At 44.6% G+C, this 25,571-nt stretch overlaps 1 protein-coding gene across 5 annotated transcripts in view; it reads left to right on the plus strand.

Annotated features, from left to right (window-relative positions):
• pcif1 (phosphorylated CTD interacting factor 1) overlaps positions 1-25,571 on the plus strand; it is a 408,646-nt gene that overhangs the window by 355,763 nt on the left and 27,312 nt on the right. For 4 of the 5 annotated variants that reach the window (XR_011596083.1, XM_070895912.1, XM_070895913.1 and 1 more), the window contains 3 exons: positions 11,359-11,445; positions 16,915-17,099; positions 24,841-24,934. Coding sequence is in view for 4 of the 5 variants with exons in the window: in XM_070895912.1 (XP_070752013.1) it covers positions 11,359-11,445; positions 16,915-17,099; positions 24,841-24,934 (366 nt within the window). In the remaining variant the exon portion in view is untranslated. The remainder of the gene's footprint in view (positions 1-11,358; positions 11,446-16,914; positions 17,100-24,840; positions 24,935-25,571) is intronic. The other variant, XM_070895915.1, reaches the window with a different exon arrangement.

The raw sequence follows: 25,571 nt of genomic DNA on the forward strand, positions 1-25,571 counted from the left end.
CAGTGAGATTGTAGAGAGACAGAACCCAACAGTGAGATTGTAGAGAGACAAAACCCAACAGTGAGATTGTAGAGAGACAAAACCCAACAGTGAGATTGTAAAGAGACACACCCCAACAGTGAGATTGTAGAGAGACAAAACCCAACAGTGAGATTGGAGAGAGGCATAACCCAACAGTGAGATTGTAGATCGACATCACCCAAATGTGAGATTGTCGAGAGGCATAACCCAACAATGAGATTGTCGAGAGACAGAACCCAACAGTGAGATTGTCGAGAGACAGAAGCCAACAGTGAGATTGTAGAGAGACAGAACCCAACAATGAGATTGTAGAGAGACAGAACCCAACAGTGAGATTGGAGACAGACACACCCCAACAGTGAGATTGTAGAGAGAGATAACCCAACAGTGAGAATGTAGAGAGACATAACCCAACAGTGAGATTGTAGACAGACATAACCCAACAGTGAGATTGTCGAGACACAGAACCCAACAGTGAGATTGTCGAGAGACAAAACCCAACAGTGAGATTGTAGAGAGACAAAACCCAACAGTGAGATTGTAAAGAGACACACCCCAACAGTAAGATTGTAGAGAGACAAAACCCAACAGTGAGATTGTAGATCGACATAACCCAACAGTGAGATTGTAGAGAGGCATAACCCAACAGTGAGATTGGAGAGAGGCATAACCCAACAGTGAAATTGTAGAGAGACAGAACCCAAAGGTGAGATTGTGGAGAGACAGAACCCAACAGTGAGATTGTAGAGAGACAGAAGCCAACAGTGAGATTGCAGACAGACAGAAATCAACAATGTGAGATTGTAGAGAGGCATAACCCAACAGTGAGATTGTAGAGAGGCATAACCCAACAGTGAGATTGTAGAGAGCCAGAACCCAAAGGTGAGATTGTGGAGAGACAGAACCCAACAGTGAGATTGTAGAGAGACAGAAGCCAACAGTGAGATTGCAAGGAGACAGAACTCAACAATGTGAGATTGTCGAGAGACAAAACCCAACTGTGAGATTGTAGAGAGACAGATGCAAACAGTGAGATTGTAGAGAGACAGAAGCCAACAGTGAGATTGAAGACAGACAGAACCCAACAGTGATATTGCAGAGAGACAAAACCCAACAGTGAGATTGTAGAGAGACAGAAGCGAACAGTGAGATTGTCGAGAGACTGAACCCAACAGTGATATTGTAGAGAGACAAAACCCAACAGTGAGATTGTCGAGAGACAGAACCCAACAGTGAGATTGTCGAGAGACAGAACCCATCAGTGAGATTGTCGAGAGACAGAACCCAACAGTGAGATGGTAGACAGGCAAAACCCAACAGTGAAATTGTCGAGAGACAGAACCCAACAGTGAGATTGTCGAGAGACAGAACCCAACAGTGAGATTGTCGAGAGACAGAACCCAACAGTGAGATTGTCGAGAGACAGAAGCCAACAGTGAGATTGTAGAGAGACAGAACCCAACAGTGAGATTGTCGAGAGACAGAACCCAACAGTGAGATTGTAGAGAGCCAGAACCCAAAGGTGAGATTGTGGAGAGACAGAACCCAACAGTGAGATTGTAGAGAGACAGAAGCCAACAATGAGATTGTAGAGAGACAGAACCCAACAGTGAGATTGCAGACAGACAGAACCCAACAGTGAGATTGTAGAGAGCCAGAACCCAAAGGTGAGATTGTGGAGAGACAGAACCCAACAGTGAGATTGTAGAGAGACAGAAGCCAACAGTGAGATTGTAGAGAGACAGAACCCAACAGTGAGATTGCAGACAGACAGAACCCAACAGTGAGATTGTAGAGAGACAAAACCCAACAGTGAGATTGTCGAGAGACCGAACCCAACGGTGAGATTGTCGAGAGACAGAACCCAACAGTGAGATTGTGGAGAGACAGAACCCAACAGTGAGATTGTCGAGAGACAGAACCCAACGTTGAGATTGTCGAGAGACAGAACCCAACAGTGAGATTGTCGAGAGACAGAACCCAACAGTGAGATTGTAGAGAGACACAATCCAACAGTGAGATTGTAGAGAGAGAAAACACAACAGTGAGAATGTAGAGCGACAGAACCCAACAGTGAGATTATAGAGAGACAAAACCCAACGGTGAGATTGTAGAGAGACAAAACACAATAGTGAGATTGTAGAGAGACAGAACCCAACAGTGAGATTGCAGACAGACAGAAGCCAACAGTGAGATTGTCGAGAGACAAAACCCAACAGTGAGATTGTCGAGAGACAGAACCCAACAGTGAGATTGTCGAGGGACAGAACCCAACAGTGAGATTGTAGATAGACAGAACCCAACAGTGAGATTGTAGAAAGACAGAACCCAACAGTGAGATTGTAGAGAGACAGAACCCAACAGTGAGATTGCAGAGAGACAGAAGCCAACAGTGAGATTGTAGAGAGACAAAACCCAACTGTGAGATTGTAGAGAGACAGATGCAAACAGTGAGATTGTAGAGAGACAGAAGCCAACAGTGAGATTGAAGACAGACAGAACCCAACAGTGATATTGCAGAGAGACAAAACCCAACAGTGAGATTGTAGAGAGACAGAAGCGAACAGTGAGATTGTAGAGAGACAGAAGCCAACAGTGAGATTGTAGAGAGACAGAACCCAACAGTGAGATTGTCGAGAGACTGAACCCAACAGTGATATTGTAGAGAGACAAAACCCAACAGTGAGATTGTCGAGAGACAGAACCCATCAGTGAGATTGTCGAGAGACAGAACCCAACAGTGAGATTGTCGAGAGACAGAAGCCAACAGTGAGATTGTCGAGAGACAGAAGCCAACAGTGAGATTGTCGAGAGACAGAACGCAACAGTGAGATTGTAGAGAGACAGAACCCAACAATGAGATTGTAGAGAAACAGAACCCAACAGTGAGATTGTAGACAGACACACCCCAACAGTGAGATTGTAGAGAGAGATAACCCAACAGTGAGAATGTAGAGAGACAGAACCCAACAGTGAGATTGTAGACAGACAGAACCCAACAGTGAGATTGTAGAGAGACAGAACCCAACAGTGAGATTGCAGAGAGACAAAACCCAACAGTGAGATTGTAGAGAGACAAAACCCAACAGTGAGATTGTAAAGAGACACACCCCAACAGTGAGATTGTAGAGAGACAAAACCCAACAGTGAGAATGTAGAGAGACAGAACCCAACAGTGAGATTGTAGACAGACATAACCCAACAGTGAGATTGTAGCAAAACAGAACCCAATAGTGATATTGTAGAGAGACAAAATCCAACAGTGAGATTGTAGAAAGACAGAATCCAACAGTGAGATTGTCGAGATACAGAACCCAACAGTGAGATTGTCGAGAGACAGAACCCAACAGTGAGATTGTCAAGAGACAGAACCCAACAGTGAGATTGTCGAGAGACAGAACCCAACAGTGAGATTGTCGAGAGACAGAACCCAACCGTGAGATTGCAGACAGACAGAACCCAACAGTGAGATTGTAGAGAGACAAAACCCAACAGTGAGATTGTCGAGAGACAGAATCCAACAGTGAGATTGTCGAGAGACAGAACCCAACCGTGAGATTGCAGACAGACAGAACCCAACAGTGAGATTGGAGAGAGACAAAACCCAACAGTGAGATTGTGGAGAGACAGAACCCAACAGTGAGATTGTCGAGAGACAGAATCCAACAGTGAGATTGTAGAGAGACAAAACCCAACAGTGAGATTGTCGAGAGACAGAATCCAACAGTGAGATTGTCGAGAGACAGAACCCAACAGTGAGATTGTCGAGAGACAGAACCCAACGTTGAGATTGTCGAGAGACAGAACCCAACAGTGAGATTGTCGAGAGACAGAACCCAACAGTGAGATTGTAGAGAGTCACAATCCAACAGTGAGATTGTAGAGAGAGAAAACACAACAGTGAGAATGTAGAGCGACAGAACCCAACAGTGAGATTATAGAGAGACAAAACCCAACGGTGAGATTGTAGAGAGACAAAACACAATAGTGAGATTGTAGAGAGACAGAACCCAACAGTGAGATTGCAGACAGACAGAAACCAACAGTGAGATTGTCGAGAGACAAAACCCAGCAGTGAGATTGTCGAGAGACAAAACCCAGCATTGAGATTGTCGAGAGACAGAACCCAACAGTGAGGTTGTCGAGAGACAGAACCCAACAGTGAGATTGTAGACAGACAGAACCCAACAGTGAGATTGTAGATAGACAGAACCCAACAGTGAGATTGTAGAAAGACAGAACCCAACGGTGAGATTGTAGAGAGACAGAACCCAACAGTGAGATTGCAGAGAGACAGAAGCCAACAGTGAGATTGTAGAGAGACAAAACCCAACTGTGAGATTGAAGACAGACAGAACCCAACAGTGAGATTGTAGAGAGACAAAACCCAACAGTGAGATTGTAGAGAGACAGAAGCGAACAGTGAGATTGTAGAGAGACAGAAGCCAACAGTGAGATTGTAGAGAGACAGAACCCAACAGTGAGATTGTCGAGAGACTGAACCCAACAGTGATATTGTAGAGAGACAAAACCCAACAGTGAGATTGTCGAGAGACAGAACCCAACAGTGAGATTGTCGAGAGACAGAACCCATCAGTGAGATTGTCGAGAGACAGAACCCAACAGTGAGATTGTAGACAGGCAAAACCCAACAGTGAAATTGTAGAGAGACAGAACCCAACAGTGAGATTGTCGAGAGACAGAACCCAACAGTGAGATTTTCGAGAGACAGAAGCCAACAGTGAGATTGTCGAGAGACAGAAGCCAACAGTGAGATTGTCGAGAGACAGAACCCAACAGTGAGATTGTCGAGAGACAGAACCCAACAGTGAGATTGTAGAGAGACAGAACCCAACAATGATATTGTAGAGAGACAGAACCCAACAGTGAGATTGTAGACAGACACACCCCAACAGTGAGATTGTAGAAAGACACACCCCAACAGTGAGATTGTAGCCAGACAGAATCCAACAGTGAGATTGGAGAGAGACAGAACCCAACAGTGAGATTGTAGAGAGACAGAACCCAAGAATGTGAGATTGTAGAGAGACAAAACCCAACAATGAGATTGTAGAGAGACAAAACCCAACAGTGAGATTGTAGAGAGGCAGAACCCAACAGTGAGATTGTAGAGAGAGATAACCCAACAGTGAGATTGTAGATTGACATAACCCAACAGTGAGATTGTAGAGAGACGGAACACAATAGTGAGATTGTAGAGAGACAGAACCCAACAGTGAGATTGTAGAGACAGAACCCAACAGTGAGATTGTAGCAAAACAGAACCCAATAGTGATATTGTAGAGGGACAAAATCCAACAGTGAGATTGTAGAGAGACAGAATCCAACAGTGAGATTGTCGAGATACAGAACCCAACAGTGAGATTGTCGAGAGACAGAACCCAACAGTGAGATTGTCGAGAGACAGAACCCAACAGTGAGATTGTCGAGAGACAGAACCCAACCGTGAGATTGTAGACAGACAGAATCCAACGTTGAGATTGTGGAGAGACAGAACCCAACAGTGAGATTGTAGAGAGACAGAAGCCAACAGTGAGATTGTGGAGAGACAGAACCCAACAGTGAGATTGCAGACAGACAGAACCCAACAGTGAGATTGTCGAGAGACAGAACCCAACGTTGAGATTGTCGAGAGACAGAACCCAACAGTGAGATTGTAGAGAGACACAATCCAACAGTGAGATTGTAGAGAGAGAAAACACAACAGTGAGAATGTAGAGCGACAGAACCCAACAGTGAGATTTTTGAGAGACAAAACCCAACGGTGAGATTGTAGAGAGACAAAACACAATAGTGAGATTGTAGAGAGACAGAACCCAACAGTGAGATTGCAGACAGACAGAAACCAACAGTGAGATTGTCGAGAGACAGAACCCAACAGTGAGATTGTCGAGAGACAGAAGCCAACAGTGAGATTGCAGAGAGACAGAAGCCAACAGTGAGATTGTAGAGCGACAAAACCCAACTGTGAGATTGTAGAGAGACAGATGCAAACAGTGAGATTGTCGAGAGACAGAACCCAACAGTGAGATTGTAGAGAGACAAAACCCAACAGTGAGATTGTCGAGAGACAGAATCCAACAGTGAGATTGTGGAGAGACAGAACCCAACAGTGAGATTGTGGAGAGATAGAACCCAACAGTGAGATTGTCGAGAGACAGAACCCAACGTTGAGATTGTCGAGAGACAGAACCCAACAGTGAGATTGTAGAGAGACACAATCCAACAGTGAGATTGTAGAGAGAGAAAACACAACAGTGAGAATGTAGAGCGACAGAACCCAACAGTGAGTTTTTGAGAGACAAAACCCAACGGTGAGATTGTAGAGAGACAAAACACAACAGTGAGATGGTCGAGAGACAGAAGCCAACAGTGAGATTGTAGACAGACAGAACCCAACAGTGAGATTGTACAGAGACAGAACCCAACAGTGAGATTGTAGAGAGACAGAACCCAACAGTGAGATTGCAGAGAGACAGATGCAAACAGTGAGATTGTAGAGAGACAGATGCAAACAGTGAGATTGTAGAGAGACAGAAGCCAACAGTGAGATGGTCGAGAGACAAAACCCAGCAGTGAGATTGTCGAGAGACAGAACCCAACAGTGAGATGGTCGAGAGACAGAAGCCAACAGTGAGATTGTAGACAGACAGAACCCAACAGTGAGATTGTACAGAGACAGAACCCAACAGTGAGATTGTAGAGAGACAGAACCCAACAGTGAGATTGCAGAGAGACAGAAGCCAACAGTGAGATTGTAGAGCGACAAAACCCAACTGTGAGATTGTAGAGAGACAGATGCAAACAGTGAGATTGTAGAGAGACAGAAGCCAACAGTGAGATTGAAGACAGACAGAACCCAACAGTGATATTGTAGAGAGACAAAACCCAACAGTGAGATTGTAGAGAGACAGAAGCGAACAGTGAGATTGTAGAGAGACAGAACCCAACAGTGAGATTGTCGAGAGACAGAACCCAACAGTGAGATTGTCGAGAGACAGAACCCAACAGTGAGATTGCAGAGAGACAAAACCCAACAGTGAGATTGCAGAGAGACAAAACCCATCAGTGAGATTGCAGAGAGACAAAACCCATCAGTGAGATTGTAGAGAGACAGAACCCAACAGTGAGATTGTAGAGAGACAGAACCCAACAGTGAGATTGCAGAGAGACAGAAGCCAACAGTGAGATTGTAGAGAGACAGAACTCAACAATGTGAGATTGTCGAGAGACATAACCCAACACTGAGATTGTCGAGAGACAGAACCCAACAGTGCGATTGTCGAGAGACAGAACCCAACAGTGAGATTGTCGAGAGACAGAAGCCAACAGTGAGATTGTAGAGAGACAGAACCCAACAGTGAGATTGTCGAGAGACAGAACCCAACAGTGAAATTGTAGACAGACAGAACCCAACAGTGAGATTGTAGAGAGACAGAACCCAACAGTGAGAATGTAGAGAGACAGAACCCAACAGTGAGATTATAGACAGACATAACCTAACAGTGAGATTGTAGAGAGACAGAACCCAACAGTGAGATTGTAGAGAGACAAAACCCAACAGTGAAATTGTAGACAGACAGAACCCAACAGTGAGATTGTAGAGAGACAGAACCCAACAATGAGATTGTAGAGAGACAGAACCCAACAGTGAGATTGTAGACAGACACACCCCAACAGTGAGATTGTAGAGAGAGATAACCCAACAGTGAGAATGTAGAGAGACAGAACCCAACAGTGAGATTATAGACAGACATAACCTAACAGTGAGATTGTAGAGAGACAGAACCCAACAGTGAGATTGTAGAGAGACAAAACCCAACAGTGAGATTGTAGAGAGACAAAACCCAACAGTGAGATTGTAAAGAGACACACCCCAACAGTGAGATTGGAGAGAGACAAAACCCAACAGTGAGATTGGAGAGAGGCATAACCCAACAGTGAGATTGTAGATCGACATAACCCAACAGTGAGATTGTAGAGAGGCATAACCCAACAGTGAGATTGTAGAGAGGCATAACCCAACAGTGAGATTGTCGAGAGACAGAACCCAACAGTGAGATTGTGGAGAGACAGAACCCAAAGGTGAGATTGTGGAGAGACAGAACCCAACAGTGAGATTGTCGAGAGACAGAACCCAATAGTGAGATTGTAGAGAGACAGAAGCGAACAGTGAGATTGTAGAGAGACAGAACCCAACAGTGAGATTGTAGAGAGGCATAACCCAACAGTGAGATTGTAGAGAGGCATAACCCAACAGTGAGATTGTCGAGAGACAGAACCCAACAGTGAGATTGTGGAGAGACAGAACCCAAAGGTGAGATTGTGGAGAGACAGAACCCAACAGTGAGATTGTAGAGAGACAGAAGCCAACAGTGAGATTGTAGAGAGACAGAACCCAATAGTGAGATTGTAGAGAGACAGAAGCGAACAGTGAGATTGTAGAGAGACAGAACCCAACAGTGAGATTGTAGAGAGACAGAACCCAACAGTGAGATTGTAGAGAGACAGAACCCAACAGTGATATTGTAGAGAGACAAAACCCAACAGTGAGATTGTTGAGAGTTAGAACCCAACAGTGAGATTGTCGAGAGACAGAACCCAACAGTGAGATTGCAGAGAGACAAAACCCAACAGTGAGATTGCAGAGAGACAAAACCCATCAGTGAGATTGCAGAGAGACAAAACCCATCAGTGAGATTGTAGAGAGACAGAACCCAACAGTGAGATTGTAGAGAGACAGAACCCAACAGTGAGATTGCAGAGAGACAGAAGCCAACAGTGAGATTGTAGAGAGACAGAACTCAACAATGTGAGATTGTCGAGAGACATAACCCAACACTGAGATTGTCGAGAGACAGAACCCAACAGTGAGATTGTCGAGAGACAGAACCCAACAGTGAGATTGTCGAGAGACAGAAGCCAACAGTGAGATTGTAGAGAGACAGAACCCAACAGTGAGATTGTCGAGAGACAGAACCCAACAGTGAAATTGTAGACAGACAGAACCCAACAGTGAGATTGTAGAGAGGCATAACCCAACAGTGAGATTGTAGAGAGACAGAACCCAACAGTGAGAATGTAGAGAGACAGAACCCAACAGTGAGATTATAGACAGACATAACCTAACAGTGAGATTGTAGAGAGACAGAACCCAACAGTGAGATTGTAGAGAGACAGAACCCAACAATGAGATTGTAGAGAGACAAAACCCAACAGTGAGATTGTAAAGAGACACACCCCAACAGTGAGATTGTAGAGAGACAAAACCCAACAGTGAGATTGGAGAGAGGCATAACCCAACAGTGAGATTGTAGAGAGGCATAACCCAACAGTGAGATTGTAGAGAGGCATAACCCAACAGTGAGATTGTCGAGAGACAGAACCCAACAGTGAGATTGTGGAGAGACAGAACCCAAAGGTGAGATTGTGGAGAGACAGAACCCAACAGTGAGATTGTAGAGAGACAGAAACCAACAGTGAGATTGTAGAGAGACAGAACCCAATAGTGAGATTGAAGAGAGACAGAAGCCAACAGTGAGATTGTCGAGAGACAGAACCCAACAGTGAGATTGTCGAGAGACAGAACCCAACAATATGCGATAATAGAAATAAAAGAAGACTTGCATTTATGTGGCACCTTTCACGACCATAGGACGTCCCAAAACGTTTTGCAGCAAATTAAGTTGGTTTTGAAATGTTGCACTATTGTCATGTCGGAAAAGCGGCATCGAATTTGAGCACAGCACGCTCCCACAAATAGCAATGTGATAACAACCAAATAACCTGTTTTTGTTATGTTGATTGAGGAATAAATATTGGCCAGGACACCGCGGAGAAGTCCCCTACTTCTGCCATGAGATCTTTTACGTCCATCTGCGAGGTCAGACGGGTCTTGGTTTAATCATCTGAAAGATGGCATCTCTGATGGTGCAGCACTCCCTCAGCATTGCACTGGAGTGTCACTTTAGATATGTGTGCTCAAATCTCTAAAACGGGACTTAAACCCACCACCTTCTGACTCAGGGGTGAGGGTGCTACCCACTGAGCCACGGCGGACACATAGAGAATTAAAACCAACAATGAGGCGCTGGAGAAAGTCAAAAATGAATAATGATAACTATCGTGTTCTTGAATAAATAGATATTTTTATCAACCCTACCCCAACTCCAGAATCCAACAACCAGAGTCATCCAGTCCATAAATTGAGGTGATGGCAGATCCATGGCTGGTGAGGCAGGTTTCATGCCACTAGTAATGTAAAGCAACTACAGGCATTGTGCTCGAACTTCTCGTCAAATGAAGCGTGGGGGAATTCCCTTCAGATGTAGTACTTTTTGCCCAAAGTGTTTGTTTACAGCTGGATATCAGTAATCTTTCTTTGTAAGTTTTATTTTTATTTCCCTCTCTTGTGATCCCCATCAAATATGTAAAATGTTGATAAAATATTATTTGTATTTTGTGGCAAATTATCTCATTGTAAAGCCTGCCTTACGGCCTGAGTTAGAATGTAGCCCAGACATGGGATGGCCATCTTGCTCTTCTAGGACTGGCTAGGTAAGACAGTTTCCTTACAAGTCTCTGAGACCTGCAAGCAAATCTAGCCCAGACACATGGAGTAAAAGGCTCATCTTTTTGATTGTGAACTAGTTGGTTCATTGAGTTAGACACTTTTACTCCTGGTTCGCACACTTTTCATTTCCTTAGGAGGCTTGGGTTTAAATCTGGACCTGTCTAACAAGGTGAACTAGTTCCAAGTGATATGTGCAAGCAACCATCACCTAATTCCAGTTGTACATGAATCTACAGCACAGAACCGCATTCACTGACAAACCTGTTGGGAGAACAAATGATTAGACATTTTCGGACAAATTCAACAGAACTGCACTCGCCACTTTGTTAAGAATATAAGAAATAGGAGCAGGTCATTCGGCCCCTTGAGCCTGCTCCGCCATTCAACAAGATCATGGCTGATCTTCTATCTCAACTCCACTTAATATCCAAAAATCTATCGCTCTCTTAAATGTACTCAAAGACTGAGTGTCCACAGCCCTCTGGGGTAGCGAATTCCAAAGATTCACTACCCTCTGAGTGAAGAAGTTTCCCTTCATCTACTCATCATTCTCCTCAACTACTCTTCTATTCCTATCTCCAACTCACGCTCCCATCTAATCTAGTGAGGCTGCAGTGCTGAACATCGCGGAAGGCTTCCAATTCCAGTCGTTCCCTTGTGCAACCTTGCTGGTTTTGCCCTTGGATGTCAGTCAACAGAAAAGTGATTTGATTATTAAAAGTGTTTTGTCCTCTTTTTTTTAGGAACAGCTCTATAGATACAGTTGTATTGATGACGTAAGGTTTGAAAAGTTCTTGGCACGAGTCTGGTGCTTACTCAGGAGATACCAGGTAAGCTGCAAACCCATTTCAGTTCAGTGAGAAACATTTAATGCCTGAGTGGTTTAAGCTACCACTGTGCCCTGGGTGCACTTCACGCAACTGGGGAGGAAAATGAGAGGGAGGGCAGAGAAAGAACGCGAGAAGAGAGAGAGAGAGAGAGTGTGGCAGTGGCGTGATTAATTCATCAGAATGAACTGTTAAAACTTCCAGTACAATTTAACGAGGAAATGTGAGTTGAAGGTGATATTAGGATGTTGTCAGATTGTGAGAGTTTTATTGTACTCTCGCCGAGTGTGTTTATCACTGTCAGCTCCTCTGTCTGTTGTGGCGAACGTTACTTTTTCATATTTAGGACCTGACAAAGAATAGTAGTCACTGTTTTAAAACTTGTTGCTGCAGCTGCCTCTTACAATACTTGTCTTTACAAAGTGTGAAGCCTAGCAATAAGTGTGGCACTTATTTATTGGAAGGTGATCCTAGCTACTATGCTGTTGGCACACAATTTTTGGCATAGAGAAACCTCAGGAGACAGCTTGGCACAACCATCTGGATCAGAGAGAGCATGAAAGATGGGGAGAGAGTTCCCATGTGGATTTGTACACCGACACCAACACTCAAATTGTTGCTGTTCCCAAACAAACAAAATATAAGTCAGAGCCCCATCACTCTCCTCGGGCTTCCTTAAGGATGGCTTCAGTGGGATATCCTGAACCAAAAGAAGTCTTTGTTAACGGTGGCTTCTAACCCTTTCCCACTGTCCACAGCGTTAACCTAAGCTGGGCCTTCAATCCTGTACCAGTGTAGCCAGCAAAGGATAGCAGGGCACCTTTCTCATTGCATAGTGTGGGGCCTCAAATAGAAAGATAGATGTGTTATATCTCAATGATATTATTACTTGGAGTCTCACTGTTGCCAAGTTGGAATAAAGAGTGACGGATATGCCGTTGAATAAGAATCTGTATGCAGCACAGTGGGGAGGGGGCGATCAGCAGACATCTCGGGGCAAAATTCTTACAGCAATAGCATTATCTTTCCTACCACAGATATTAAGCTATTTGGTCTATAGTTTACTGGGCTTGTTCTATCTCCCTTTTTACATATGGGAATCACAATAACCGTCCGCCAGTCCTCTGGCACTATTCCCTTTTCTGACGATTTTTTCATATACATATATGTTCTGTAAGGGGTTTTCACAGGGTTGTTGTTATGCCTTGGGTGTCTCTCTCTAGGCTTCTGCCCTCACAGCTTATGCCTGGCCTGTGAGGTACCCTGAGTGCTGCAAGAGCACCCCTGGAGAGACTGTGTCCACAGCTTATGAAGGGAGTTTTGAGACTCGTGCGTCCCCACAGCTTATGCCTAGCCTGTGAGGCACCTGTGAGTGTCAAACACTCCTAACCCCTTCTTCCCTTGCCTGTGACACACAGTTGAGCTTTTTCGAGGCGCTCCTAGCTTCCCTTACACAGTTCTGACATAAGACTCAGGATCAGGAGATGTAATACAATAGAACTGAGACAAGGTGATTCCAAGAGGAACTTTAGGCTTCCAATTTATTTGACAAGGTGTATCTCAACAAACAGCAATACATCAACAAAACAATCCCCCTAAATCCCACTAAAACGGACCCAACGAAAATCTTTACACCAGTTTAGCAGTACAATGCCCAACCTTCCACCTTTCCTGGCCTAACTGAGTTGGGAGTTCTGGGGACCAGAGGTTATACTCACTACTGTGCCTTCCGCAGTCTGGTGGTTTGTTTCTTCTATCTTCGGTGTCTTCGGACACTGGTTTTCCTTCAGTGTCGAGAGGCTTGCTGGTTGTGGTTGTTGGATGACGAGGGCAGGGAAAATCATCACTTCTTTTTCACTACGTCAGAAACCCCTTTTTTTATAGCCAGATTATCCAGTCCGCCTCTCCTGCTGAAGTCGATTCTTCTCATTGGTGGACTTTTTGATTTTGAAAAATGCAGCAGTTTTAGAGTTTTAGTTTTTTTTTCCACTGATCTTAACCTACTCAAGGTTTGAGTGGGTGTTGATTGCATTGGCCTCCTGTAGCCATTGTGCTTGTCTGGCCTGAGCCAGATATTTCTATGCCTGACGAAAAAGGTGTTGGAATATGTGTGTGGCATTGTTTAAATGCTAATGTTTTCAAGGGGCGAGTTTCGAGGGTATACAGTTCCCAGACAATTTGATTAGTTCCAATGTCCAAACTGGCCCTTTTGATATTGACTCCACCCCTTTTCTTGCAGACCTTTTAAAATCCCAAATTCGATTAAAGTTTGTAGTTTCTTCCATGTGCACTTTAGGATTTCAAACTTTCTGGTAGATAGTTCCAAATTAAATTCCCTTTCCTATGAGTCCAAACACTGGGGGGGGGGTCTCCATTCATTTGTGTCCCAAAGTTTTCCTTCCATCGGTTTCAATTCACAGCACAGACTGATCCCACAGCCCTTTTCCTTCTGGGTAAAATGAGGGGGTTTTCGTCCTCCCCTACAATATATATATATATGTATGCAATAGTGCCTCTGCTATCTCTTTAACTTTTACCGTGTCAGCCAGTGGCTCAGTGGGCAGCACACTCACCTCAGAGTCAGAAGGTTGTGGGTTCAAGTCCCACTCCAGGGACTTGAGTACAAAAATCTAGGCTGACACTCCAGTGCAGTGCTGAGGGCGCGCCGCACTTTTGGAGGTGCCGTCTTTCGGATGAGACGTTAAACCGAGGTCCCGTCTGCTCTCAGATGGATGTAAAAGATCCCATGGCAATATTTTGTAAAAGTGCAGTGGAGTTATCCCTGTGTCCTGGCCAATATTTATCCCTTAATCAACATCACTCAAACAGATTATCTGGTCATTATCACATTGCTGTTTGTGGGAGCATGTTGTGTGCAAATTGGCTGCCGCATTTTCTACATTACAACAGTGACTACACTTCAAAAACTACTTCATTGGCTGTAAAGTGCTTTGGGACGTCCAGTGGTCGTGAAAGGCGCTATAGAAATGTAAGTCTTCCTTTTTGTGCGGGAATGTAATCAAGGGGATCCAAAATGTTTGTTTACAGCTGGCCCACAACAACAAACCCACCTGAGGCAGACATCAGAAGTGTCTGACCATAATATGTAAATGGCCCGAACCTTGAAATGTCTGGCCTCAGTGTTACAATGGGTCTGTCAGCCCAGCATGTAGTGTAGTATACTGGGCGAGAGAGCCACAGACCTTAGCTTACACCCCCCAGCCGTTCCTGCATGATGTTGTGGCACAAGACTGTTGAGGGAGTCCTGCCCCATTGTTTGACATGACAAGCCACAGAAAAACATTCGCCCCTAACTTTTCTGAACTTTGTGCTGCTTGTAAATGTTAACCTGCGCTTGCTATATTATACTTCAAGCTGACATGAGGAATCTGAGTGTGTAATGTATATGTTGGAAAAAGAAGACCTGGAAAACAAAGAAATAGTTTTGAGAAATAATTGCCACTTTAGCAATCACTCCATTCCTTAGCACTGATATTTGGATGTCTCTATTGCTGACTATTGTTAAAGTAACATTGCAGGAGCATCTGCTATTCTACTATTCTATGACTGAGACCTTAAACAATTATTTTGCTTCGGTCTTCACAGTGGAAGACACAAAAACCATGCCAAAAATTGCTGGTCACAGGAATGTGGGAAGGAAGGACCTTGAGACAATCACTATCACTAGGGGGGTAGTGCTGGACAGGCTAATGGGAATCAAGGTAGACAAGTCCCCTGGTCCTGATGAAATGCATCCCAGGGTATTAAAAGAGATGGCGGAAGTTATAGCAGATGCATTCGTTATAATCTACCAAAATTTTCTGGACTCTGGGGAAGTACCAGCGGATTGGAAAGCAGCTAATGTAACGCCTCTGTTTAAAAAAGGGGGCAGACAAAAGGCAGGTAACTATAGGCCGGTTAGTTTAACATCTGTAGTGGGGAAAATGCTTGAAACTATCATTAAGGAAGAAATAGCGGGACATCTATATAGGAATAGTACAATCAAGCAGACGCAGCATGGATTCATGAAGGGGAAATCATGTTTAACTAGTTTACTGGAATTCTTTGAGGATATAACGAGCATGGTGGATAGAGGTGTACCGATGGATGTGGTGTATTTAGATTTCCAAAAGGCATTCGATAAGGTGCCATTCAAAAGGTTACTGAAGAATATAGAGGTACGCGGAGTCAGAGGAAATGTATTAGCATGGATAGAGAATTGGCTGGCTAACAGAAAGCAGAGAGTCGGGATAAATGGGTCCTTTTCGGTTTGGAAATCAATGGTTAGTGGTGGGCCACAGGGATCGGTGCTGGGACCACAACTGTTTACAATATACATAGATGACCTGGAAGAGGGGACAGAGTGTAGTGTAACAAAATTTGCAGATGACACAAAGATTAGTGGGAAAGCGGGTTGTGTAGAGGACACAGAGAGGCTGCAAAGAGATTTAGATAGGTTAAGCGAATGGACTAAGGTTTGGCAGATGGAATACAATGTCGGAAAGTGTGAGGTCATCCACCTTGGGGAAAAAAAACAGTAAAAGGGAATATTATTTGAATGGGGAGAAATTACAACATGCTGCGGTGCAGAGGGACCTGGGGGTCCTTGTGCATGAATCCCAAAAAGTTAGTTTGCATGTGCAGCAGGTAATCAGGAAGGCGAATGGAATGTTGGCCTTCATTGCGAGAGGGATGGAGTACAAAAGCAGGGAGGTCCTGCTGCAACTGTATAGGATATTGGTGAGGCCGCACCTGGAGTACTGCGTGCAGTTTTGGTCACCTTACTTAAGGAAGGATATACTAGCTTTGGAGGGGGTACTGAAACGATTCACTCGGCTGGTTCCGGAGATGAGGGGGTTACCTTATGATGATAGATTGAGTAGAGTGGGTCTTTACTCGTTGGAGTTCAGAAGGATGAGGGGTGATCTTATAGAAACATGTAAAATCATGAAAGGGATAGACAAGATACAGGCAGAGAGGTTGTTTCCACTGTCGGGGAGACTAGAACTAGGGGGCACAACCTCAAAATATGGGGGAGACAATTTAAAACCGAGTTGAGAAGGAATTTCTTCTCCCAGAGGGTTGTGAATCTGTGGAATTCTCTGCCCAAGGAAGCAGTTGAGGCTAGCTCATTGAATGTATTCAAGTCACAGATAGATAGATTTTTAAACAATAAGGGAATTAAGGGTTACGGGGAGCGGGCGGGTAAGTGGAGCTGAGTCCACAGCCAGATCAGCCATGATCTTGTTGAATGGCGGAGCAGGCTCGAGGGGCTAGATGGCCCACTCCTGTTCCTAATTCTTATGTTCTTATGAGAACGTTGATAGCTTTGCTGTGGTGTTTTCTGTAACTATACAGCAGTAAGTTTCAACGCTGTGATTGACTGCAGCTCCTCAGTATATGCTGCAGGCTATGCTAATGATTGATAGTGTAATGCCAGGATTTTACAGTGCAGTGTCTGTTTTGTTTCAGTCCATGTTTGGTATTGGGGCACACGAAGGCACTGGCTTGCAGGGGGCTCTACCAGTAGCTGTGTTTGAATCCCTGAACAAGCAATTTGGCGTGACGTTTGAGTGCTTTGCCTCACCACTGAACTGTTATTTCAGACAGTACTGCTCTGCGTTCCCTGACACAGATGGCTACTTTGGTTCCAGGGGGTGAGTCCAATGCCAAAACTTATTTGCAGTGATTGTATTGAAATGATTGTAGACCTCTCACAGTATGTTGTGGTCATTCTATTTAAATAAACCTCCCATCAAAAACAGGAGGGGTGCTTTGGTTATTTTCTGTGTGTCTTTTTTTTGTAATTATATAACTTTTAAAGTTTCTTACCTTCACAGTGATGATTTGCACTTTATTAGTCATTATTTCAGGAAAGTTGGTTTTGTGTGTGTTTTCTCTCTTTTGTGTCTTTCACATCAGTTTATGTCTCACATCTCTCCCTTGTACTCCTGTGTCTCTCACTTTCATATCTCCCTTTTACGTGCTTCTTAATCTTATACATTTCATTTTTTACTTGTGCATCTCACTATGGGGGAAAGTTTAAACCTAATCCATCTGGCAGGAACGGGACAAGTTCAGATCGGACTCTCATTTTACTCTCCATTGGTTTCAGTGGAACAAGAGGGTGGGTGTAAATTTGAATGTCTCTTATCTGAATGTCACTGTATCTCTCATTTTCCCCCTCTCTTGTGCCTTTTGCCTTCCTGTCGTTTGTGTTTCTCTCACTCGTGTGTTTTTAATGTGACACTCCTGTGTCCTTCTCTCTCACCCCCATGTCTCTCTCTCACACTCGCAGGTATCTCTCTCATTCACACGTCTCTCTCATTCCTATTTCTCTCGGTCCCTCTTTTTGTCTCTCTTATTCTCTCGCTCTCTCTCATCCATCTCTCTCTCATCTCTCTCTCTCTCTCTCTCTCTCTCTCTCTCGTCCCTTTCTCTCTCTCTCATCCCTCTCTCTCTCATCCCTCTCTCTCTCATCCCTCTCGCTCTCTCACCCCTTTCTCTCTCTCTCATCCCTCTCTCTCTCATCCCTCTCTCGCTCATTCCTTTCTGTGCCTCGCTCTCATTCCTCTTCCTCATCCCTCTCTCTCTCTCTGTGTCTTACGTCCTCTCTCTCACTCTCAGCACTATGTATAATCCAGGCATTGCATAATGTTTTGCATTCTCCCTGACTCGCACTTTCTTAGAATTTTTCACCTGTCTTATTGTTTCTTTAAAATGTTGCATTTGTTGATGATCATTTACCAAGATGAAGGACATCAGAGGTGGAGAAACAAGCACTTCACTTTGAGCACTTCCATTCCAGCAGCAAGCATCCTGGGGAAGTGTAGCGCAGGTTAGATGTAAAGTAAAGCTCTCTGAAGCACCTTATCAGGCACTCTTGGTTAGGTCCACGAGCGTTCCCTCTACCCTGTATCAAGAAATTTGGCAAGCTAATTGTAGTACAAAAAGAGACAGTGAAAGCCAGCGAGCATCTGTGGAGATTGGAATAAAGTTAACGTTCTACGTTCTAGGTAGAAATCTTCAACCCCACAGAACGATATTTGAGATGATCAGTTCATCTGTAATTTCTTCCAGTTGTGAAATAAGTGTAAATGTCCTGCAGTTGACCTCGTAACAGATCAGTGGCTTTGTCGACTATTTGATTCCTGGCCACTTTCACTTGCATAAATAGCACGTCTAAAGTACAGTTTTACCTCACTGTGGATCCTTGCCCGATGGATGAAGCCTGTTTTCAGGCCTCTGCAAATGATGTTTGAGTTAACTGTAAAGAAATGTGTGTGGGTTTGTTTTATTTTACCACTCTCCTTATGGGAGTTAGCTCGCCTCATCAAAGGACCTGTCAGTCTAGCCTCTTTCAACTTTGATTCTTCTTCACACCATCTTATTTCTCTCCTGCTGACTTGTACAGAAATAAATTTCATCAACATCTTTACTGAAAATCCATGTGTATAACGTTGTAAACTCTTTTATATGATGAGAACAGTGGGGCTGAAAATCGCCAACACTTTTGTCCACTCCCACCAGACCTGCCTGGTCTGTATACCTCAGTACTGTCTGTGGAAGGCCATCTGCTTGCCAGCTTTGCTGACCTGCTCCTTCTTCAGCCAAGAGGGGATTTTCATTTAAGAAAATTCTCGGTTGTCACTCTTTGTTGCTTCAAGCAGCTGGCTCGTGCTGGGATACAGCTCCACAGGTACTGCCTCTCCCTAAACCTCAGCCAAGGGCTCATTCTTCCCGAGTGTCGGCGGGTTATCTGACCATGACAGCCATTCTAGTGCAGCACAGTCTTTACCCCATATATGTCCCCGCAGGATTGGTGACCCTGGCTGGTTTTCCCTCCCTTGCTTCAGTACACTGGAAGTAATTGTGCCACCTTCAGCACATCCCGGTTAATGTCAGCTAACTCTGCACAGAGCACAGATTGGAACTGGAATCTGCCTGATCTGTATACCTCAGTACTGTCTGTATCAATAAGCCATTGGGTTGGGCGCTCTCCCCTGACATTTACCTCCCTGTTTTCCATCTACAACTTGTATATTTATTGAAACCGATGCATTACCAATGCCCCTATATCAATACCCGATGTGCTCATATCTGCATGTACCCACATCAGTACCTGGGTAGTAATGTCAATAATGGGGTACTGATATGAATGGTAGAATTTTAATTGGGGTGCAGGGACAGAGAGACATACATGCAAAATTGTCTGGCTGGAAATGACCAGCTGGCCCATCAAACCTGCCCCACACTTGAGCATTAAATCGAGACACTTCCTACCTTCTCGCAGCCATGCAAAAACCCAGGGCCAATAAGGGGAAAGCTCTGGAAAATTCCTCTACGACCTGGGGATGTACGTACAGAAATCTTTGAAGGCTTACGGGATCCTGGGCTTTATAAATAGAGGCATAGAAAAGCAAGGAAGTTATCCTAAACATTTATAAATCACTGGTTAAGCATCAATTTTAGAGTATTGTGTCTAATTCTGGGCACCACACTTTGGGAAGGATGTCAAGGCCTTGGAGAGGGTGCAGAGAAGATTTACCAGAATTATACCAGGGATGATCGCACACAAGAGATTAGTATGCAAAATGAAGACACATGGGATTGGGAGTAATATATTGACATGGTTAGAGAACTGGTTGGCAGACAGGAAACAAAGAGTGGGAATAAACGGGTCCTTTTCAGAATGGCAGGCGATGACTAATGGGGTACCGCAAGGTTCAGTGCTGGGACCCCAGCTATTTACAATATATATTAATGATTTAGACGAAGGAATTGAATGTAATATCTCCAAGTTTGCAGATGACACTAAGCTCGGTGGCAGTGAGAGCTGTGGATGAGGATGCTAACAGGCTGCAGGGTGACTTGGACAGGTTAGGTGAGTGGGCAAATGCATGGCAGATGCAGTATAATGTGGATAAATGTGATGTTATCCACTTTGGTGGCAAAAACAGGAAGGCAGATTATTATCTGAATGGTGACAGATTAGTAAAAGGGGAGGTGCAACGAGACCTGGGTGTCATGGTACATCAGTCATTGAAGGTAGGTATGCAAGTACAACAGGCAGTGAAGAAAGCAAATGGCATGTTGGCCTTCATAGCGAGAGGATTTGAGTATAGGAGCAGGGAGGTCTTACTGCAGTTGGACAGGGCCTTGGTGAGATCTCACCTGGAATATTGTGTTCAGTTTTGGTCTCCTAATCTGAGGAAGGACATTCTTGCTATTGAGGGAGTGCAGTGAAGGTTCACCAGACTGATTCCCAGGATGGCAGGACTGACATATGAAGAAAGACTGAATCGACTAGGGTTATATTCACTGGAATTTAGAAGAATGAGAGGGGATCTCATAGAAACAAATAAAATTCTGACGGGATTGGACAGGTTAGATGCAGGAAGAATGTTCCCGATGTTGGGGAAGTCCAGAACCAGGGGTCACAGTCTAAGGATAAAGGGTAAGCCATCTAGGACTGAGATGAGGAGAAACTTTTTCACCCAGAGAATTTGAACCTGTGGAACTCTCTACCACAGAAAGTTGTTGAGTCCAGTTCCTTAGATATATTCAAAAGAGAGTTAGATGTGGCCCTTACGGCTAAAGGGATCGGGGGTATGGAGAGAAGGCAGGAGTGGGATACTGAAGTTGCATGATCAGCCATGATCATATTGAATGGTGGTGCAGGCTCGAAGGGCCGAATGGCCTACTCCTGCACCTATTTTCTATGTTTCTATGAGGGACTTCAGTTATGTGGAGAGACGGGAGAAGCTGGGATTGTTCTCCTTAGAGCAGAGAAGGTTATGAGGCAATTTATTAGGTATTCAAAATCATGAGGAGTTTTAACAGAGTAAATAAGGAGAAAATGTTTGCAGTGCCTTTGGTCGATAACCAGAGGATATAGATTTAAGATAATTGATAAAAGAACCGGAGGGGAGATAAGCAGAATGTTTTTAATGTTGCGAGTTGTTGTGATCTGGAATGCACTGTCTGAGGTTTCAGGAAGCAGATTCAATAGTAACTTTCAAAAGGGAATTGGATAAATACTGGAAGGGAAAAAAATGACAGGGCTGTGGGGAAAGAGCAGGGGAGTGGGACTAATTGGATTGCTCTTTCAAAGAGCAGGCACGTGGGGCACCCCTCTGATCATCAGCCGTGTGCCAGCATTGGCACTGAGTGTCAGTGGGGTATTTCACCATGGAGGGCACAGTAAATCTGTGACTTTCCTGGCCTGGCCCGGCTACTTATGGGATTAGCTGGCTGAGTTATCAGGGAGCCGATTGTTTTATTTCTGAGTTAGTTGTTCAGGGCCTGAGTTACTTCAGCTGTTGGCTTGTTCCAGTGGCTTTGATTGTGGCCAGCCGTAATAATGGAGCATGTCATACTTCCAATCCTTCTGCAGCCAGAGTACGAGCAGCTAGTTCACTGACTCATCATGGTTAATTAAGGCTTGTGATGTTGCTTAAAGCAAACTTCTTTGTGGGTGATGAAGCTACAAAGCAAGGGGATGGAGTGAAAGGAGATGAATCCCCTTCTGTAATAATGTGGGCTGCAGTCACATTTCATTGGATGACTAAAAACATTCTCTGAGCTTCTGAATTTTGGAAAGCAGAACAGGCTAGAATACTAAGAATTTTAAAAGTTTGATAACTGGAGGGAGATGAGCAAATGAAGCAGGTGAATGTGGCACTTACTAATTCTTGGTGATTCGAATTTAAGAACATAAGAAATAGGAGCAGGAATAGGCCCTACAGCCCCTCGAGCCTGCTCTGCCATTCAGTGATTCATCATTGACCTCAACTCCACTTTCCCGCCTGATCTCCATATCCCTTGATACTCCTAGAGTCCAAAAATCTATCTATCTCAGCCTTGAATATACTCAGAGACTCAGCATCCACAGCCCTCTGGGGTAGAGAATTCCAAAGATTCACAACCCTCTGAGTGAAGAAATTCCTCCTCATCTCAATCTTAAATGGCCTACCCCTTATCCTGAGACTATGCTCCCTGGTTCTAGACTCTCCAGCCCGGGGAAACATCCTCTCAGCATCTACCCTGTCCATACCCTTCAGAATCTTGTATGTTTCAATGAGATCACCTCTCAATCTTCTGTACTCCAGAAAGTATAGGCCAATTTTATACAACCTCTCATCATAGGACAGCCCTCTCATCCCAGGAGTCAATCTAGTGAACCTAGTGAATTAAGTTAAAGGTAAAGGTCATCTGATTCTTAATAATTGACGGAATCTAAATCACAGTGAGCCTATTTCACAATGATGTAGCATTAGTTGGGTGTCTCTTGAATGTAACTTACCCTATGTCCAAGGTTACAGTCCAGTTTTAGTGAGTTTAAGTTCAAAGTCTTATATTCAGTGCATTACTACTAAGCCTCGAGAACGATGGCTGCTTCCTGTTGATGTGAGTATAAAAATCATTGAACGAAAAGCAAAATACTGCAGAAGCTGGAAATCTGAAATAAAGCTCGAAATTTCTGGAAACACTCATCGGATCAGGCAGGACCTGTGGAGAGAGGATGGTAGAGTTAGCATTTCAGGTCGATGGCCAGTCATCAGAACCCCAGTGAACCTCTCGCTTGAGTAGCAGGCCAATAATCGCCTCGGGCAGTGCTGCTTTCCTTGACGCTCTGGGACCTTTTTAGCTGTGAACATTATCGTCATCTTCCTTTAGCCTTCCTTCTTAATTTAGCTAAACCAACCTATACCATAACCTTCCCCATGGGTGGTTATGTGGTGCTGAAAGCTCATGGTGCTAACATACTGCCTTAGGGATAAGAGTATCTGGTCTATCACTTTTATCCAAGGCTTGCTTTATCCAAAGAAGATGATGTCTCTCTCTTTGTTTGGTCGGTATCACCTGCTTCTCTCGGCAGTGAGCTGCCATTTTATCTGAAATGCTAAAAACACTTACGGTAACAGATGAGCCCCTTTGTCAGACAGCCCTATTTTACACCAGACAGGCTGCCTGTATGCAAAAGAAGCAGAATGTGGACAGCGCGTGATTACAGAGCAGTACCCCCTCTTGTTAAGCAGTTCAGATTAGCTTTGCTTCCATCGGCATGAAACTGACTCTCAACCTGCTGCAAACATTTCCAAAGTGAATTACGCCCCTTCTATAGCCGTTCAGCAACAAGTTTTTTGTGTGGAGCTCGAACAAACAAGGTGGAATGTTAGCTTATCCAGCTTGGGTCACGTTAGATTCATCACCTGATCCGAATTATTCGATTGAAAATCAGCGTCCACATACAGAGCTTCCTTACAGCTTGCCTCTTACCTTTGACCTGCTGGGGCTCCACTGTACTTCAGGCCGAATGCTGCATTCTTCAGGACTTGAAGTCTGAGATGGACTGCATTTACACAGCAAGAGTGGGTTTGGGGCTGTGACACCGGGTTTGTGCAGTGAGTAGGTTAAATTACAACAACAACTTGCATTTATATAGTGCCTTTTAATGTATAAAATATCCCAAGATACGTAATCAGACCAAAATTAACACCGAGCTAAAGAAGGAAACATTAGGACAGGTGATCAATTGCTTGGTCAAAGAGGAAGGTTTTAAGAAGCGTCAAAATGAAGGAGAGGGGTGGAGAGTCTGAGAGATTTAGAGAGGGAATTTCAGGGCTTAGGGCTTCGGCAACTAAGGAAGTCGGGGATGCATTAGAGTCCAGAGTTGGAGGTATGCAGAGGTCGTGGAGCATTGCAGGGCTGGAGGAGATTACTGGGAGAGGCGAGGCCATGGAGGGATTTGAATACAAGGATGAGAATTTTAAAATTGATGTGTTGGTGGACGGGAGCCACTGCAAGTCTGTGAGGACAGGGGTGATAGTTTGCAGGGAGAGAGGGGTCAAGGATCAGTTTGCACAGTGAGCGGGGGGAGGGGGGGGGAGGGCAGTTTAATGCAGTTAGAGAGGGTCAGATCCCTGGGTTTGTGCTGTGGGTGGGGGTCAGATCTCTGGATCGGTGATGTGGGTGGGGGTCAGATCTCTGGGTCTGTGCTGTGGGTGGGGGTCAGATCCCTGGGTTTGTGCTGTGGGTGGGGGTCAGATCCCTGGGTTTGTGCTGTGGGTTGGGGTCAGATCTCTGGGTCTGTGCTGTGGGTGGGGGTCAGATCTCTGGGTCTGTACTGTGGGTGGGGGTCAGATCTCTGGATCTGTGCTGTGGGTGAGAGTCAGATCTCTGGGTCTGTGCTGTGGGTGGGGGTCAGATCCCTGGGTCTGTGCTGTGGGTGTTAGATCACTGTGTTTGCTGAAGATGAGGTGTGTATTGTGCTGTGGGTAAGTGTCCTGTGATTGTTCCACACTGCGAGGGACCATGACCTCTGTGTGTTGTACACCTGTCTGTAGAGCTGATGCTGAACAGTGTGAAAGCTGCTGCTTGTTTTATCCTTTACAGCTCATTCTTGACTTTCTCACCAGTCAGCGGCTCCTTTGAAGCAAATCCCCCGTTTGGTGAAGAGTTGATGGACACTATGGTCACACATATGGAGGTGAGGGTCTGAGGTGTTTGCCTGCACTGTCAAAATAGACCGAGTGCACGACAAGGCTTGTATCAATGCTCAGTTAAAGTGTTTTGTTTAAAGGAACAAGAACTTTAATAGTGAAGTGTATGGCCACAGAACCGATAGTATCACTGGGCAAAATGAATGATTTCTATTTGGATGTCAGATTATTATTTCCCTGATTTTCATTGTGAAACTTTGCCTGTGTTCAGGTTTTATCGTACAGTGTAATAATTGTATGTACTTAGGATGAGAAAAGGCCATCGGGCCTCTACGCAGTTGTTCCATTTCTTACTGGTCTCTCAGTCCAGTTACCAATTGAGGAAACCTCTGTCAAAATCCCTCTCCAGCCTATGTAAGGCAAGCCCCAGGATGCCCCAACCTCTTGGTTTTTAACCCCAAAAATCCTTCTGCTCTGATCTCATAGTTTTCCAGAAATCTACTGAACGCCATCTTGAAGGGAGTCAGTCCTCACTACCACATCCGGAATGCTGTTTCACATGGAGACCATGCTTGGAGAGAAATAAACCTCTCGCATCCAACCTCACTCCCTGATTCCTCAATTTAAATGGGTGGTCCCAACTTCTTCCCAGCCCCAACAGTTCAAATAACCTCTCAGCGTGTA

Source organism: Pristiophorus japonicus, chromosome 12 (assembly GCF_044704955.1).
Source record: "Pristiophorus japonicus isolate sPriJap1 chromosome 12, sPriJap1.hap1, whole genome shotgun sequence".
Taxonomy (NCBI): Eukaryota; Metazoa; Chordata; class Chondrichthyes; family Pristiophoridae; genus Pristiophorus; species Pristiophorus japonicus.